Here is an 18,741-nt window from a genome sequence, read left to right on the forward strand (position 1 = left end):
AAAAAATAAATCACTACCAACTCAGTTTTGCTCCCGCTGCCTTTTTTAAACTTCTTTCATCCATGTTTTACCGGTATGTTCTACTGTGCCCGCGCATTAAAACCTGGTGCGCCTTTTGTATGTGTTAAATACAGAAAAAACTCTATAACAGAGGCCGCGCCCTATAACCCAGTTTGCCCTATGGTTGTGAAAATACAGTACTGAGTGCTTTACAAACAAGTGCTCTTTCCACATCGCGTTCAGCCACTACAAAAAAAAAGTGCTTACGAGATCCTTTCAAACTGGCGGTTTCTGCCACGCTCACTCTTTTGACCGGCCGCTGCCTCTGCAGAGCATCTGGCTATGACTGCCCCCCCCCCCCCCCCCCAATATCTTTTTAGGAGAATGTTTGTGCATGTGTACTTTAAAATTGTGTACTTATTATCTTTTTTCAGAGCCAGCCCCTCACAAGAACCAGGTCACAGGCGGAGGTGTGGTCCTTTCAGGGTTGGGTTCCCCCCTTCCTTGACTGTTTGGGTGTTGAATGATGCACGTGAGTGTGGTGTTAATCTAATTAGGTTTCTCTCCCCACCTGTAAACACGCTCTGGTATGTGCAGGTAGGCTGAGCGCAATATTGTTTGGGGGTAATTTTTGATTGTTTTATTTTTTCCATAAAAAGTAAAATATTTTTCAGAAACCTTGAACTGGGGGGAAACCGCCCAATCTAGCAACACTGATCAGGGATCATCAAAGATAAATAACCCCAAAAATAAAGATGTATTTTCTATGTGTTCTAATAGTGTTTTACTACAAAATAATATTTATAAACGTTACAAAGCTTTCTCCTCCAAAAGATTTGTGTACCCTTACTGTGTATTTTTTGAGTTACTAGTACATAAAGTATTTTAGACTTTTATATATAAAACGCCCCTCTCACCCTCCACGGGTGGTTTCTCCTCCAAGCTGGGGTCCTCTACCAGAGGCCTGGGAGCTTGAGGGTCCTGCGCAGTATCTTAGCTGTTCCTAGCACTGCACTTTTCTGGACTGAGAGGTCTGAGGTCTTTCCAGGTATCTGTTGTAGCCACTCCTCCAGCTTGGGGGTTACTGCCCCGAGTGCTCCAATTACCACAGGCACCACTGTCACCTTCACTTTCCAGGCTTTCTCCAGTTTCTCATGTTCCTTCTTCCTGATGTTCCCATTGCTTAGCACTGCCACATCCACCACAACGGCTTTCCTCTGTTCTTTATCCACCACTACATATACACCACTATATACATACATACATATAAACATACATACATACATATATGGATCCTTATAGGTAGATCCTTTGGAGTTTGTTGTTCCTTATAGTAGCTTGCATGCCAAACAAGTGTGAGCACCCCTTTATCTACATTTTACAGCATATTATTTTAGTCAAAGCTATGAAGGAATTTTATTGTCTGCTTGATCATTAAATATCTGTGATGGATCCAAAAACCTCCTGTAGCTGTTTTTACTGTGAAACTGGCAAGAACATTAGAACTGTTGTTTTTTGAAGAATGGTGAGAAACTAAAACAAAGCCGCCTCGTCTGCTGCATTTGTTGTGCATCCTGCTGGTGCTGACAACCAAAGCTGCTGCGTATTTTTCCATTCCACTTTTAGACTTTTTTTTCTTCACTTTGGGAATGTGTCCCTGCTGGGTCTTCATTTCCTCTGTCTGTAAAGATGCGCACTGATGGTAAAATCATTACCTAATGACTACAGCTTTTGTATCCATCCTTCCTTGCTGTGGAGTTCCAGTGTACACTTGTCCTGGTATTGAAGGGATTCAAGTTTATCTTCAGTTTGACTTGTGGTGCAAAAAAATGATCCCAAAGTGCTGAGAGCTACAGTCTGTGCTTTGTTTTGGTTTTTTTTTTTTTTTTACAAAATAATCATTTCTAATAAGATGAATGTGTTGTGTTATTATCTGAGCATGTTTTAGTGCCTCATAATTTAATGTTGTCATTTCAGAGGCAATAACCTTCCTGAACCTGTATGTTTCTATTGTGTTCACCTTTCCTGTTTCCGGCTGACACAAAAACCAACATAATGTTTTAAGCAATATTTTGAAATTGGTTTTATGTTTCTTTGGAAGTGACTTTGGTGCTTGTTAAAACAAAAACTTTCCAAATTTGAATAATAAAAAAATATTTAAAGAATGCAAATTACAAGATAAATCTATATTATGTCTTTACTTATTTCAAACAAGAAGTGCATTTTAATGCTTACATGTATTTATATTGGCTTTCTTTTAAAGTCTAACTGTTAAAATTTGAGCTAATTTGGTTCTTTGTTTGTAAGACAAAAGACTTTAGCTCATTCAAAATGCCTAAATGATGGTCATTCTGTGTTTTAGAAGAGCTGTAAAAACTCACAACTGCAAAATAATGGATGGATGGATGGATGGATGGATGGATGGATGGATGGATGGATGGATGGATGGATGGATGGATGGATGGATGGATGGATGGATGGATGGATGGATGGAATAGGCTCCGTGCACGAAAGTAAGGAGTTCTACTTCCACCGCCTTGAGTGTGAGGCCGACCATTTCCGGCTTGCAACTTCTATAGCAGCGACACGGCAGATTTTGATTGCGAAAGATGGTATATATCACCCGTTTTCTACAAGGTCTCCCGAAAATCGACGTGAACGACATCTACAGGATTGTCGACCAGTGCGTGGTTACATGGGCAAAATATCGTGTCTAAAATATATGTATAGTGTCGAAAATACCGAAAGGAAATGTGTCCCGTTGTAGACAAACCTGTGCTGTCACATATTTATGCAGCAGCTCGGTAACATACGAGGCGATCTTCCAAACGTGCTTTTATTAATTTTATGAATATTATGAAGTGCCTGTTCGCTCATCATTTTATATTTAATCCTTGTGGTCAGTGCTTTTTTTTGTGGAAGAAGAGCAGAACTGAAGAACAACCCAGTGTTAGGATAGGCTAACAACACGGGCTAACAACATTAGCCTTTTGATGGAGACAAAATCCAGGACAAACCATGTGGGAAACGCTGCAATCTGCATCCTGGCTGCACGTAAATGATCAGCCTTTATTTGTCGGGGCACAATTAGAAACACAATTCCATGTGTCGTGATTTTTTTGAACAGTTTCTAAGGACTGAGCGGCATTTCTGCTCTGAAAAGCTCACACACACTGTGTGCTCTGCTCTGTCCTCGCGAGTCCGGCAGCCGCTAACCCAGAGCGGCGGTTCGGCTCGCAGTCCGAATTCTCACACATAACAAAACGCACACATAACAAAGCACCCTCCCCTCAAACACATCAATAAATCCGGCTGCTCTGCTCAGAGAGGTTCACTCGGTCCACTGGCACCGGAGCCCGAACGCAGAGCTCGGATGCCGGGTCCAGACCTCAGTGGACACGCATCCCCCCCGCATCTCCCTCGTGAGGGGTGAAAGAGAGGGGAGACCCAGCGGGGCGAGAGCAGAGTGGGGCTTTACGCGGGGCGTCCGCAGAGCCGCTGGTCGGTCCCGTATGAGCTCACTAGCTTTCTCTCAGCGAAACACCGTCTATGCATGACGTAACCCAGAGCAGCAGTGACACACGATCGGAATGACCGTTTACATGAACAACGATCGGTATACCCAGCTATCTCGATCGGAAAGAAATTTTGATCCGAACGAGTCTGACCGGGGCAAAGTATTCCGAACGGCGTGTTTACATGACGCATTTTCTTTCCGATTGCTGCAAATACGAAACACGACTCGTCTTGCTTGGGGTGAAGTCCTCCCGCCGTGTTCACCATCCATTCGGCTCTCACCGACACATATACAGGAAAGCTATGAAAGGCCTCACACTCGAAACACGGAAGTTAACCGGAAGTTCTATCGTGCACGTAGGCTATTAGGATGTTGTTGTTTTTTTGCCTTGTAGTTATAAAAAGGTTCTCCATCAGGGGTCACTAACTGGGGACCACTGTCAGGATGCAGACCCAGACGCTGGGTCATGCAGACCCAGCATCTGGGTCACGCAGACCCAGAACCAGAACCAGACTTGACACAAAACCAATACGATGGGCGCCTCTTTTTTAAATGGTGGAGCTCTTGTCGTTGCAACCGATACGTTCTCACTCCCAACTTGACTTGCCATATATGGGTGTATTTTCGGGGGCCCCTCCGTGTTACTTTTATACGTTTTGGGTGTCCCCAATTCATAATTTTTCCACGCGCTGCCTTGTTCGCATTAAATCAGGGGTCCACAACTCCCGGACCCCGAACCAGTACCGGTCTGCAGTCCTAGGGCCGCTTGGTACCGGGGCAGCCGATGGGAAAACAATGCATACAGTAGTTTAACTTTGATTCTTTCCCATTTTTTATTTTCCGATTCAGAAGGAAGTATTGTTTTGGAAAACTACTGGGTTCTGTTTCACCACCTCTGCCTGTCTTGCCAGATTCGGTGACAAAAAGCGACTGCTCGCTCGGAGCGCAAGCTAACTTATAAGCCCAAAGCTAAAAGTTAACAAAAGCCAAACAAAAAGACGTGTTTGGAAAGTTTCTTTGGGGAAAAGAGCCAGTGAGGAAACTGAAGAAAAGCTTCAACTTCAGCTTAGCTTCAGCTTAACAAAGCCGGCTCTGTCCTGGGTTGCACCATCGAGGTGGGGGACAGGAGGATGTTGGCTAAGCTAACATGCATCATGGATACCCCCTCCCACCCCCTGCACCAAACGGTAGAGGCGCTGACAAGCTCCTTCAGCACCAGACTGTTGCCCCCACAGTGCAAGAAAAAGCTACCACAGGTCCCCCCCCCCACACACACACACACACACACAGCCATCAGACTGTACAACACCGTGTTACAGTGACACACTATGGACCCACGGGTGTTCTTTCTTTTCTTTTCATTCACTTACTTATGTAAGGGTTAATGGCCTTCGAAGTGTGCAGTTACTACTTTTTAACGCACGCCGTGGAAGCCTTCGCGGAGGACGGTTGCTTCCGCGAAGTGCGTTAAAAAGTAGTAACTGCACACTTCGAAGGCCATTAACCCGCTTATACCATGGTCACTTACAAAAGCAATACATATTAACCAGGTTTTAGTCCTTAATTCTTGTTTTTTTTTCCGATTTGGATCACTTTTCTCATAAACGTCGCGCAGCACCACCGCTGCAGTCAAGATTCGGCGATATAAATATGCTGATCGTCCCGATGGGTTGAATAAAGCATCAATTCAGAGGGAAAGTTAATCGCTTACCGCTTGTTTTTGCCCAGATGATGAAGCAAAAGGTTGTTTTACAGAAGCCGGCGCAGTGATACAAATCATTTAAGCTAGCCGACCGGAACTTCTTTTTTCACCGTGCGGTTATCAGGTTTTAACGCATACCCAGCAGCCAATCAGAATCGAGTATTCACCCGGACCATGGTATAATTACGTGTTTATTCACAAACTGTTGCAGCTGTTGTTGTTTCCCAGTAGTTTTTTATGTTCTTTAACGGTTGCTTTTGCTGTGATTTTTACTTATTTATTTTTGTTTAAATTCACTTTATGACTTTATCTGAAGATGTTTCTGAACTGAAGAAACTGGGAAAAGGGACGTTTTGAATTTTTCCTACAGAAAAAGTTGAATTTAGCAGGAATTTACCAGTTTTGAAATGCAACCCTGATGGACTGAAAAACTTCAAACATTTGATCAAATACGTTCTTCTGGGGAGGAGTTTGATTTGTGGAAGAAGCTAATGAGGGCTGGAGGATCCTCCTTTTTCTAGTTTTCCAGGTGATATCGGTAGTTGTCCTGGTAGTGTGCTTGCTCTGTGTGTGTGTGTGTGTATGTGTGCTTGCTGTGTGTGTATGTGTGCGCGCGGTGTGTGTGTGTGTGCGCGTGCGTGCGTGCACGTGTGTGTGTGTGCGTGCACAGTTCCATGTGTGTTATGTTGTGACATTAAAAACTGTCCTAAGGTTTTAAATTATACTGAATTCATTTGAAGTGACAGTTAGATAATAAACACATGCAGATGTGCCACAAATCCTCAGCTACTCGGTAATATATTACACAGAATATTTAGAAATATTCTTTTTAGCTTCAAGAATTTTTTTCTAACTGGATCTCTTTAAATTTTAGTTGAAAATCGCTGAGCTACATGAAAAAAATGAGAGGTTCAATCAATAAACAGTAATACATTTAAATTGAGAATGCATCCTCTGCAGATCACATTTGACAAACAAATAAAAAAGATCACATCATGTGCCGGCTTTGGGAATGGTTTGAAGTGGAACAAAAATCTCTGAAGTGCATTAAGCAAAAGTCTTGCTAAAGCTTTTCTACTTTTGTTTGTAGTCTGGCTTTGCAGAAGCAGACCTCTGCTTGACGTTTTCTGGAAGAGGTGGAGGCAGAAATCAAGCTGGTCCTCAGCGCTGCCGCTGGATCCCTCAAGGTCTGCTTAAAGCACAGCCACAACAGAGCTGGCTGCACAGCCAAAAGCCAGAAGGTTGTGTCCTTAAGCCGTTCAAAAAGCCCTCCGCCCTCCTCTGGAGAGCAGCAGGGTCACGCGGGCTCAGTGGCCGTGGCCTGTAAGGCCCCCAACACGGCTAAAACACGCAATGCAGTTGTCTTTAGTGTTGCTGCACCACTGAACACGGAAAGCCAGCTGAAATCAAACTACAGAGAGGGGGTAGAAGGAACTTCCTGTAGGATGTTCCAGTGACGCCCAGCAGACCAGTCTGACAAAGAACTCTCAATAGTTGTCTTCATTGCAGAATTTTAACCTTTTAGATGTTTCAAAAGATAAATAAGTAAACAAATCCCAACCTTATTACAGAAGTCCAGTTAGCACTTTCATAAAGAATAGATGGATAATTACTACATGATCTTATTCATCTGTTTCTGAATCAACAAGACAGGAAAAAATAAAGGAGAAAAGAAGCAAACAAGATGATGTCATTTCCTCTTCATAGGTTCAATCACACAAATGTTGAAATTTGGTTTTTACGTATGCCATCCTGGCTTCGTTTAGCTTCCTCATTTAGTGCGACTGAATCCCTCTTTTGGGGATTATTCCCCCCCAAAAGCTGCAGGAATCCACAGCATTACACTCCATCCTATCATTTATCCATACAGCAGAAATGAGAATATGCAAATGTGCTGAAGTTATTTTGCGGCTCCCAAATATGCCCCTGGGCTGCTTGTCCAATGACACAAATCATCAATTAAGATCTCAGCAGGACTTGGTGAATAAACTAAATTAGTCTTATCCCACTCTGCCAATTCATACAGAGCGGCGTGGGGAGCATCACAACAAAGAGCAAACACCTTCTTCGTGCTCCGTTGAAACTCATTCCCCGCTGAATCATCCACTGACAAAAATACACTTTCATCTGACCGCTGGGAGAGGAAACAGGCCGTCTCATGGTCTTTGAGCAGCGACAATAGCAGCATTTCTCAAAGCCCTGACTGCCACAGAGGGGGCCGCTTTACTTCCTCGTGGCATTTTACAGCCCACACCTGCCAGGCTCTTCTGAGGAAAGAGCTGAAGTGGTTCAAATCACCGCTGGGATTTCGAAGGAAGGCGGATGATTAGTAAACAAATGGCTCAGACATATTTGATTAAGCTGATGGATTCTTGATTGTCAGGCTTTTTTAATGAATCGGTTTGACAGACATTTTAATTTCACTGACAGGAGACAAAAACTGAATATATTGTGAACCTAAAAGTAGTAAATTTGCAATTTTTAAAGTCACACATCAGTTCCAAATCTGCCTTCTTGGTGACAGGTGGAAGTCTACCATTTCTGAGTGACGGAGCGACTTGAACGGACTCCCTAAACGGCTGAAAGCTGGTGGACAGAGTGCTGCTGGACGCCAACGGGCTTCCAGGACGCACACACTGAGACTGAGAGCTGTCAAAACATGCAAACCGTCATTCAAGCACCCAGAGAGTAAAGTGGGTGACGTGGGAAGACGCAGACGGACAGACTTCAGCCAGGACGCCTGCAGGTCACACACACACACACACACACACACACACACACACACACAACAAGGATTCGCACAAGCATCAGCCAAACATCCACAAACAGAACACAAGAGGAAAGTAGCGACACAAACAAAGGAGCTCAGTTACGCAAAACAAAGAGAGAACTGCAGCAGCAAAAGTCAGCAAGCATCCAACCCATTTTTGATTTCTTGGTTTATTTGTTGGGTCAGAGTAAATGCAATAGTCTTCTGTCAGTCAGAAATGTGCTGTTGAGAAAAGTTTACAATCATATTCTTCCAAAAGAATAAATAAGTGTAAACAGCAGAAAACGTCATCACAAACTTCGTTTAATAATTTAAAAAGACTTTTTTTTCTTTCACATTTTTCTACAAGTTAATATTCTCACCAACTCTAAAAAGATACTAGAATGATGTTAAACAATGAAGTAAACAGATAAATACACAGGTTACCAGCGGCTGCAGGACGCACACTGACACACACACGCACACACAAAGACACACACGGCGGCGGATCTCCAGCGCCTCGACTCTGCACCTCTAACTACACAACAACAACAACAACAACACAACAGCCAGCGGATCCAGCATCCCAAACAGGCGCAGACAGAAACGGCCGCTCTTCCTCCACGGTCCCAGCAAACTGCATTTCCTCCTCTTCCTCTGCTTCTCCTCTTCCCCTCCCCTCCCCTCCCCTCCTCTGCCTCTCCGTCTCCTCCCTCCCTCCCTCTCCGGCCTGGCTGGGTGTCTGCCTGCCTGCATGAATAATGTCCTGCCTTTTGTAATGAGGGGGGGAAGGGGGGAAAGGCCGCTGCAGGGCTGCAGCTCTGCTCTCATGCACTGACACTGAAAATGAATGACAGCTTACCTGCATGCCAATCTTCATCAGACTGACACTGGGCTGACAGCACAGCCTATACTCCTCCACACAGCCGCTGACGTCAGCCAAGCCAGACTCCTCCCACCTCCATCTTCATCCATTTTCTTCTGTTTCCCGACCCGGGCTGCCGATGCCTTCCATGTCTGTGGGAAATACGGCCACCGCGGGCAGTTGCAACTGGAAGACGCCGATTGGATCACGAAGATCAGGTTTCACTATAACAAGCCTAAACTTCTCGTTCCATCATCTCCTGTCTTGTTTTTGTTGAAGGCACAAATCCCTGCATTTGTACTTTTTTATTTTTTCAATAATTTGAAAGCAGGAAAGACAAGCATGTTATAAATGCTTTAAAGCTATTTTGCTTGTAAAGTCATAATGAGATTTATTTTACATGAATGTGGCATAAACGTAAACTCTCTAGCCTAGGCTTTAATGTCTTGTTTACTAAAGACATCAAAAATCCTCTTCTGCTATTCTGTTTTTTTTTTATTCAAATTTAAAGAGACCTTTGACTGAAAGCGCAATTCAAAGAAGTGTTCGGTATCATGAGACGTTTCATCTTTCATGCTGTGCTCCTCCAGCATCTGTAGTGACTGGATGGCTCAAGGGAAACCAGCGTTCTATTCCCAGGGGCGCGATGAGCTTCTTCCAGTGTGGGTCCTTGGTCAAGACTCTTCATGCCGCTGCCTAACTACGTAGCCACAAAGGAACCCGAGTCTGGGTCCCCGGTGCCGGTCCCCAGCCCAGATAAAACACAGGGTTGTGTCAGGAAAGACATCCAGCGTAAACATCTCTGCCAAGCCTCCTGTGTGAATCAGTGACAGCTGTGTGTGGCGACCCCTGCGGAAAGGTGAACAACATGCTGAGTACGTCCTGCACGATGGATGTCTGGACACAGCTTGAGAGGTTCAGGCTGATCTCAGAACCAGCATCTTGGGTCAGCTTGTTCTGCTTCTTTGAGTCTCTGGTGCTGCTGGACCAGCTGACACACAAACTGCAGCATCTTACTGCTAACATCAGGCATCTTTGTTCTTCTCCAGGAAGTAGCACTCTGACCTTTAGTGTGTGTGTTCTACTCCTCCAGCTTTCAGTGGTCATCCCTCACTTCCACCTTTTATCACATGATGGAAAAAATGTTCAGCTTGTTTATTTTTTATTGATAAACCATAAAGTTGCTTTCAAAAGCAGCCCACTCACTCTCCTGTCCAGATCAGTTCACCGCACATCTGCAGGCAACTTATATTTACTTTGAATGAAATGCTAAGGAATATTGAAGCCATCCCATTACATCCCTGCACCGGTTAATGAAGGAAACTGCTTTCAAATATAAATAACCTAAGAAGGCACAGAGCATGTGAATCCTACATTCTGCCTTTGGCTGACCAGAAAATTCATTAAAAATCCTTTGTTTCAGCTTTTCTTAGTTTATTTCTCTGACTAAATGTCTAAATGCTCAGATGCAAAACTGCACTACAGCTGAATTATTCACCTCAGTTAGCCTTTATTTAGACTTCTCACAAAATCACTGACAGTGAAATTTGGCAGCTTTGTCTGTTTTTATATCTATTATTTTTATTGAAAAGCTCCCTTGATCTTCTAAATTGATCACCAGACGCCGTGAACACATCAACCTTCTCGGGCTTTTTTAAACAACAGTGCATGGAAGTTTCGAGGGTACCCTAAAGGCACCACGTCTTCGCACGCTGCTGAGCGTCAGCTCCAGCCAATCAGTGAGCGGAACACCCGCGGTCCCCCTGCGGATCCGGTCAGCCCCCCCGGCGGCTGTGGAAGGTTATTTAAGGCACGTGTTTTCCTTTACCGCCTTTTGTTCCGTGAACATTGAATTTTAAATGATTATCGTATATAAATATGATTCGTTTCCCCACAAATCTCCCAAATCCATTTTTCTCCTATCTGTCCTGAAACATGGAGGCGGCCTTCTGATTGGCTCTGTTCGAAGTAACCTCACAGCCGATTGGCTTATCTTCCACTTCATTTATCCAATGAGAGCAAAGCTTCTGGTTACCAGGAAACGGTGAAAAGCGCAGACACTGGGAATATAGCTTTAAAACTTGAGCGCTCATATATTATTTTACACAAAGCACGCGCGTGCGTGTGCCACGCTGACCTAGAACCAACCGGAAGGAGGACGGGGCTGAGCCGGAATCCCGGGCGGCGGAGTTCCGAGCTGCCGCCGGCCCGGAACCGGCGCCGCGGTCGCCTCTACATGATCATCACATCTCTGTTGTCGTCCGTAGACAGACAGAGAGCATCAGCATGGCTTCCCCCGTCCTCCAGGTGGGCCCTGGAGTCCTGATCCTCGCCCTCGTTTGGGTCGCGGCTCTTGCGTTCGGCATCCTGCTGCTGAGAGCGTCCGGATCTGCCAAGTGAGTGGGAACCCGAACCGGAAGGCCTCATTCAAATGCTGATGCTTCTCCCTCAGCTCGTGATGACGTGCTTCATACACACGTCCAGTTGAAATCCTGTAGTAGGTTGTGAATCATCAGCATCAGTTTGATTTAAACTGAAGACTTTGATTGACAGCATGATGTCATCAACACACCAGCACTGAGCCCTGAGGAACACCTCGAGATTTGTTCAAGTCGTCTTCTTTCACACATCAGGATTTTATCAAATACTCCATAAATCTGATTTTGGAAAGTTTATCTTTGATCTCTTTGTAGAAAAAGGTTAAACATCTCATTGATGGACCTTTTTCTCCTGTTCAGACTGAGCTGACAGGAGAAAACCGTTTCATAATAGTGGGGGGTATTTCTGCCAAAATACTGCACTGATTAGATGATGATTAAAAGTTTACTGATTAATTCAATGACATTTATTTTTACATTTTCCCTTCATGAAGTGGTTCTAAAAAACCACTTCATGATTTAAACTCAAACAAAGGTGGAACTTGTATCCAAAAATGTGAATTATTTAAAGAAAACCACCTGAATAAGCTTTTTGCTGTAAACTACTGGCTATTGTTAACATGGATTTGATTCGTTTGATGTAACCTTTTTTCATGACCCTGTTTGGTTCCGTCACACACATCCTTTTTTCTGTAGACATCAGCAGTGTCTTGTTTTTCTGACTTCTTGAAACATCCACAGTGTCCATGCAGTGATCACAGCATTTGATAATGTAACTGTAGTTAGATTACACAACGTAACCAGAAATTACTCCACCAAAGCTCCCAGAGAGCCGCTGATGACGTCCTGAACCTCTGAATCTGAACCGTCTTCCTCCTGCAGGTTAGGAGTCATCCCTGTCTTCCTCCTGGCTCTCTCCATCACCTTAGCTCTGGTCGTTTTCCCTCGAAGCCCAGAGACTCCTCCCCCTTTCAAAGAGAAGGAGGTGAGCTGGACGCACATCACACTCCTCTCACAACCTGCTGCTGTGCAGCTGCAGCTGACTGCACACCGTCCTTCCTCCAGTCCCATCAAGGATATGAAGTGAAAACTTCTGCTTTTTTATTTTGTGAAGGGCTCCCAGAAGCCGTTCTCCTTCCCCAGCACAGCTGCCAAAAGCAGCAACAGCACCCCCCCACTCTGAGTGCAGTAAAGACCCTAGCAGTATTATGGGCTGTTATGGCGGCACATGCTTAATGGAAGCATAATGTGGCTCATTTGAAAACAGAGCAGTCTTGATCTGGTGCCATTGGGATTCATCACCACCAACTGTTTTGGGTCCAGACGGCCGTGTCTGCATCCAGAGGGTCCAGCTCAGCTCGCCGCTCACTAATGCACTCAAAAGGATGTGGTGTCTGAGTTTCACACTTATTCTGTGTCTGCGGACAAAGAAAGCAGAAGGGAGACGATGCCCAGCCTTAAGTGAGAACAGGATTCTGTCTTCAGCGACAGCTGATTGTGCTTCAGCCTGTGTGCCTGCAAATAGTGTCACTGTGGGAATTTCTGCACTTGTTGTGGAGGCCTGCCTGCTTCATCTTGTTCCAACAGCAACACACAACAAACACTCCCCCATGTTGCCTCAGAGTCGTGCCAGTAAGCCGACTAGCTCTGCCAAGCAAGCTGCCGCCCCACTGAAATAGGCGAGCAGAGCGGCGTCCTGCGTGCGTGGCCTCTGTCTGACGGCCAGACCAGCAGAGACGCTCTGGGTTTCCCTTCCAGACTCCACAGACAAAGATGTCAGAGCCGCTCAGACCTTCCGGTTACTTCACTCCTGTCCTCATGTGAGCTGCTGCTCCCCTTAGCAGCCGTCAACTTGATTCAAATCTCACAAAATATGATTCAGAAAAAGAGAACATGATAATGATGCTACATTTGTTTTTCCTAAAAATACAGTTCATGGAAAAGAACTGGATGCAGTGAGAATCCTTTGTGTCTGCGTCTCAGCTGCCAGCAGAGATGCGCCCACGAGAGGCGGCCTTAACCTCATCCTGTTAAGCTCAAATAAAACATCACACCACCAATTACACCAGTCCTAAACTTAGGGTGGGGGTGGTCTATTTAACACCCCACTCCCCACCTGCTCCCACGCACAGGCACATTAATAAAACATGCTCCACACACTCAGGCTTCCTGTTCGCCGTCTAATTGGCAGATTAAAACCTGAGGTGTGTTATTTGGATCCATCTCTGAATGACTCCCTTTGTTATACCCGCCTTTCTTAGACACAAGAATGCTTTTCACAGGCATCATCATCATCATCATCATCATTAGGACTATGATCATCTTGTCTCATTCCATAAAAGTCACTGTCTCTCTGTACACAACAGTTGGGCTGCTGTCTCCTGTTATTTCTGCTTGAGGCTTTTTTCTCACTTTGTCGTCTTGTTTTCCTTGGCGGCTCATAAATTATTAGCGCACTCTGAGACATCAGTGAGCTTTTGGAAAATCTCTCTGAAACATGAGTTTCTATACAAAGAAGCATCAACATCTGTCGGAGAGGCTTGTTGTTTCTTCAGGATCTCCTCTCCATTCTTCATATTTTATGTACCGATCACTGAATTACTGAGACCTGTCTTTCTAATGTAGTTATGGTAAACTACTGCACTGCCGGCATTTTTAACACTCACTTTAAAAAAAGCTAGTTCACCAACTCGGCAGGTCTCTGGAAGGCAAAGTTTGCCCAGTCTTTGGATTTAAAGGTGGTGACAGGCTTTTGTTCTTTCAGCGTCCTTGTTGAGTCCTTTAATCGTGTCTTCAGAGCCGAAATAAAGAAGCCAGGAATTTGTATTTTAGGTTCAAGAGAACATTGTTCAGCTCTCTTTATTTACTGCTTAAATGACTGCATCCTGTCATGATGATATCCATACTTACATCAAACCCAAACTCTACTGTGACAGTAGTGGTGCTGCACTGAGATTCCTGACATTTCCTTTTCTTTTTACAAGTTTCTTAAAAAATATAACTCTTACTGACTGACTTTGCTAGTGTTAGGGTTTTAAGTCAATACAGTTGTGATTCATTTTTTACTTTAATAAATCCCATAAGGTAAGTTAGGTTCCTAGGGAGTGAACTCTGAGTCTGTAAATGAAGACGTCTCCCATCAAACCATATCCTTTCTGTTGGAACTGCCGTCCATTCAGTAGCTTGCAGTGTGGAATATGGACGCTTCAGTGCTCTGACCAGGTCACCATAAACCACTTCTACACCTGAGCTACATGGTTACAGGTGTCTTCACGTGGCTGTGACAGTAACGTAAACCCAGCAGCAGCAGCAGCAGCAGCAGCAGCAGCAGCAGCAGCTAGGCCATTGAACCTCCAATTAGCTGTCAAAAGATTCAATGAGATTGTGTCATAGAACATACCAGCACTGACTGTCTGCTCTCATCAGCTGGTTCACTCTGTCCTCAGCCTCTAAGCTGAAAGAAGACGTGAAAACTCTAGCTAGTTGAACTGAGGCTGTCTCACGGTGATGGACCTAAACTGTTGACTACATTCCACTATGGTCTTATTTAAACAGATCTTGTAACTGTATAACCTGCAGTTGTGTGTGGTGGTGTGGTATCTGATCCCACCAGCAGCTGCTTTTTTAACTCTTCCTGTGTTTGATGATAACTCTGCCGTTACAGTAGACGTCTGGGATAAGCTGCTCTCTTGTATCCAGTATGAATTTGATACAAATATGAATGTAAAACCAATCTATTCACCGCCAGACCTGCAGAAACTGGGAAGAAATGTGTAGAAGTGAAAGTTTTCAGTCTTTGAAGGTTTTTTTCATTCACACAGTTTACTTTAACAACGGAACAAATATAGGACTCACAATCCCCACATCTCCAGTTTTCTCTACTCAAGACATTTTTTAGGTATGAAACTATATCTCCAAGTTTCAGACATTATGTGTTTGCATATGATCCTTTTCTTCACACCGTGACGTTCAATGATACCAAAACCCTCCGGTTCTTTCTGCTGCATTGGTATTTAACTACAGAGTGAGTGCATTTTCTCTGACCTGTCAGCAGTTATTGTACCTGTACATTTTACGTTTTTGTAACCACAACATTCAAGCATAACCCAAATTTACTGAGAACCTTTTTTAGGCAACTGGTTTCCCAATATTTCCATATAGGCTTTGCTAAAGTTTCTTCTTCATATATGTTCAGATGATTATGTTCCTGAATCAAAATGACAGTGTCAGAGAAAAATCCAAACTGTAGTGTAACAATAAAGTGGTTTAGTACTTTCTCCTGTGCAGATGGAGGAGGGGAAATGGTGGGGGGCTGTCAATGATTCGATGTATGTAACTGATGCTTGAAGCTTTCATCATGTTGTCAGTTCCTGAACAAATCAACCAGTTACCTTCAATTGATGTGAATGAAGCAAAAGCTAAACATTAGATCAGACATTTCACTCCACAGGCAGCCCAACATCTGGAAAATCAGTGTTCCTGACAAAGAATCGCTGACCCAAGACACAATAACAACAATGCACAATAAACAAACAGTATGCAGAATATTGCTGGTTGATATTGGCTTTAAATTGTGCATTCACAAATTCTTTAGGCATGTAAATAACAGCCCAGCTGACCAAAGCGCTCTCCTGACATCTAGTGGCCAATAAAGACTGCTGATGGAAAGTTGTTTCCTTTGCAAAGGGACAGTAACCAAGCACAAATGCTACAGGACTCAATGTATTATTTATAGTATTATCTATTAGTTCTCTCTTTTTGTTCAACAGATAACAGACACGTTGTTCATTGGCCGCTATGTTCTCCTGGCTGTGGTGAGCGCCGTTTTCTTGGTGACAGTCTTTATGCTGCTTCCCTTTCATTTCCTGGAGTCGGTGCATGCCAAGGTCTCAAGAAGACGGTGAGCCGCCAGCATCAGAGGGGGCTCCAAGACCACGCCCCCCGCCTGCATGAACACAAGACAAGCCAGGCGGCCGGTTAGCTGAACCTTTCCTGGGGGAGCCCTCAGATGGATCTGGGTAGACTTTGTTTGTTGTTGACAGTCATAGAACAAACAAACTGTTGTTGTTTTTTTCTGAGGTGTAATTTTCTGTCAATTAAAACAAACACAAACAGACAAAATGTTTAATGCTGTGAATCTATAGTCATTTTTGGTTGACCGATGATAAACACGATTGACAGTTTTTCTAAAAACTCCACATGTGTGTGAAGGTCAGTTAAAGTTGTTTTTGTTCTCTTTCTCCTGGTTCGTGACACACATTTAACTCTGGATCCTCTGAAAGTCCATCCTTAAAAAGAACCTTCTAGACTCATCAGTGGGGAAGATCTGAGCTCACTGTTGAAGGGTCTTCAACTCCAACATCCAGAAGAGTGTTAACCATGTACTGAGGGGGCTTCAGACATTTTTTCCAAGCCTTTCACCTCCATTCTGAATGCTTACTATGTGACTGGAAGTTACTATGTCAGTTTGTTTTAACTATCTGTCTGTGGGTCTTCAGAGTGTGTTTTTCTATAGTCTGCCTTATTGAGAGGGGTTTCTTGTTTGCCTGTGAAAAGCAGTTTTGTTCCCACACCTGTGGCAGTTTTTTGGTATATTAAACGTTGCACCTACCTTCTAGATTGGCTCATGTTCTTTACATTTGGGTTTCATTCCTGCTACTGGAAGTAATATTACAAGCTGATGATGTCAAACCCAGCAGGAAGTTTCCAAGCCGACAAACGTCCACCACCTTTGACATGTCAGTGCTGCCCTAAAGCCACATTCACACCAGCTGTGGAAACCCGCTGTAGCCCTTGTGCTATCCTAGGCACTTTAACGTTGGGAGTTGGGTCATCTAGACCCACTAGACCGTGCTCTGAACCTTTTTTCTTCAATGATTTGTGATCTTCACTGGTGTCCATGGATTACATGAAATCTTTCCACCTTTATCCACCTTTGTCATGGTAGGGAGAACACGTCAATGGAAGGGGGGGGGGTCATCTAAGATAGCACAAGGGGTTAATTCATGATCTAACTAACATATGAAGAACATGTCCTCATGAAATGGGAATTGTCATTGTTTGTTTCAAAACAAAATGAGACTGAACTGTTCAAAAATTAACATTTTGATACATCGTACAATTGATCTGAATGTTTGCTGCCCTTTTTCAGCAACTTTACTGCAGACCACAGAGGTGAATGCTCTTCATTTTTGCCCTGAAAACAAAAACCTACAACCGTGATTGGTTCTTAAAACATGGAAAGCCTTGTACCCAGACTGCTGCTTTCTCAGTGCTTTGACGTTTGAAATAGCAGCTCAGTCTTCCTGTAGTGTTGAGCAACATTTCCAGACTAACTTTGTACACATACTCAAAAAAATAAAGCAAATACTTGGGGAACAACAGAAAGTTACTCCAAGCCAATCACACGTTTGTGAAATCAAACTGTCCACTCCACTTTGGAAGCAACACTAATTGACCATCAATTTAATAAAAAAATGTATAGATAAACTTAAAAAAATGGCCTTTAGGAAGTTCTCTGTATGTAATTAGAAACAGAGATGGTAAATAATGGCTCTCAGCAGCAAAAGTAATGTTGTATATTGTTGTTTATTTCATTTGCATCAAATGAATTATGAGAATGTGCTTGTTTGGTTAGTTGATTTATAGTTAGCTATTTGAAAACAATGCATTCTATAATGTTAGGCTTTAGTCTGCTATATATAGAGCATTTGTATCGTTTTACAAATTTGTAAGGTTAACACAGGCCGTCTGCTGGACTATTCAAACAAGTAGTTGTAGAGTTAGATAAGCTAATTCTTCTCTATGAGTTCTGGTACATGGCCTGTCCGTCCTGGGGGAGGATCCCTCCTTCATGTGGACACGCCTGAGGTATTTTGATGTTTTTTTCTGGAATTTGTTTTTTTTAGGAGTTTTTCCTTACCAAGAAGGAGGATTTAACCCTTGTGCTGTCTTAGATGACCCCCCCTTCCATTGAGGTGTTCTCCCTACCATGACAAAGGTGGATAAAGGTGGAAAGATTTCATGTAATCCATGGACACCAGTGAAGATCACAAATCACTGAAGAAAAAAGGTTCAGAGCACTGTCTAGTGGGTCTAGATGACCCAACTCCCAATGGTAAAGTGCCTAGGATAGCACAAGGGTTGTTCAGTACATGTCCACATACTGACCAAGAAGCCGCATTTAGCTTCCTGCGTGTTGATTTTTTAGCTTTCATGTAAACAGGAAATTTATTTTTGGAAGTGGGAGTAGGGATTAGAGAGAACTGAATTTGGTGGGTATGATTCTCCTAATGAATAATACACTAGCACATAACCAGCTTTGTCATTCCTAGAAAAAAAGGCACATAAAAACACAGCTTTGTGAGTTCTGCATTTATTTGACTGGAAAAAAAACAAAAATAGAAATAATCACTGAAGCTGGTAAAGATGATTTCGCTTGAATTAACAAGAGTAGTTGTGTTGTCATGAATTCTTCACATGCTTCCCACCATGGCAGTAAACACAGAAGGAAACATGCGTTTGTTTTTT

The 18,741-nt window shown here is 43.6% G+C and overlaps 2 protein-coding genes across 4 annotated transcripts in view; one reads left to right on the forward strand and one right to left on the reverse strand.

The window, feature by feature from the left end:
* Positions 1 to 8,932, reverse strand: part of pknox2 (PBX/knotted 1 homeobox 2) — a 106,399-nt gene extending 97,467 nt beyond the window's left edge. For both annotated transcript variants that reach the window (XM_023962256.1, XM_023962255.1), the window contains exon 1: positions 8,831 to 8,932. The gene's annotated coding sequence lies outside the window, so the exon portion shown is untranslated. The remainder of the gene's footprint in view (positions 1 to 8,830) is intronic.
* A 1,487-nt stretch (positions 8,933 to 10,419) lies between these two features.
* On the forward strand, positions 10,420 to 16,828 carry tmem218 (transmembrane protein 218). Of its 2 annotated transcripts, XM_020699638.2 has the most exons (4): positions 10,420 to 10,643; positions 11,101 to 11,229; positions 12,094 to 12,196; positions 15,981 to 16,828. In XM_020699638.2, exons 2-4 carry the CDS (start codon positions 11,120 to 11,122, stop codon positions 16,113 to 16,115), a joined length of 348 nt encoding a protein of 115 aa, XP_020555297.1. In that variant the 5' UTR covers positions 10,420 to 10,643; positions 11,101 to 11,119; the 3' UTR covers positions 16,116 to 16,828. The 2 variants fall into 2 exon arrangements, with proteins under 2 accessions (XP_020555297.1, XP_023818025.1); XM_023962257.1 differs by lacking the exon at positions 10,420 to 10,643 and having other exon boundaries at positions 10,719 to 11,229.
* The last annotated feature ends 1,913 nt before the right edge of the window (positions 16,829 to 18,741 follow it).

The sequence above is a fragment of the Oryzias latipes genome, chromosome 14 (genome assembly GCF_002234675.1).
Source record: "Oryzias latipes chromosome 14, ASM223467v1".
Taxonomy (NCBI): Eukaryota; Metazoa; Chordata; class Actinopteri; order Beloniformes; family Adrianichthyidae; genus Oryzias; species Oryzias latipes.

What these genes read in the sequence shown, in the direction of transcription:
- tmem218 (XM_020699638.2), top strand. Translation starts at nt 11,120, where the DNA reads ATGGCTTCCCCCGTCCTCCAGGTGGGCCCTGGAGTCCTGATCCTCGCC. An exon ending in AGAGCGTCCGGATCTGCCAA is followed by an intron (nt 11,230 to 12,093) that starts GTGAGTGGGAAC and finishes TTCCTCCTGCAG; the next exon opens with GTTAGGAGTCATCCCTGTCT. An exon ending in CCCCTTTCAAAGAGAAGGAG is followed by an intron (nt 12,197 to 15,980) that starts GTGAGCTGGACG and finishes TTTGTTCAACAG; the next exon opens with ATAACAGACACGTTGTTCAT.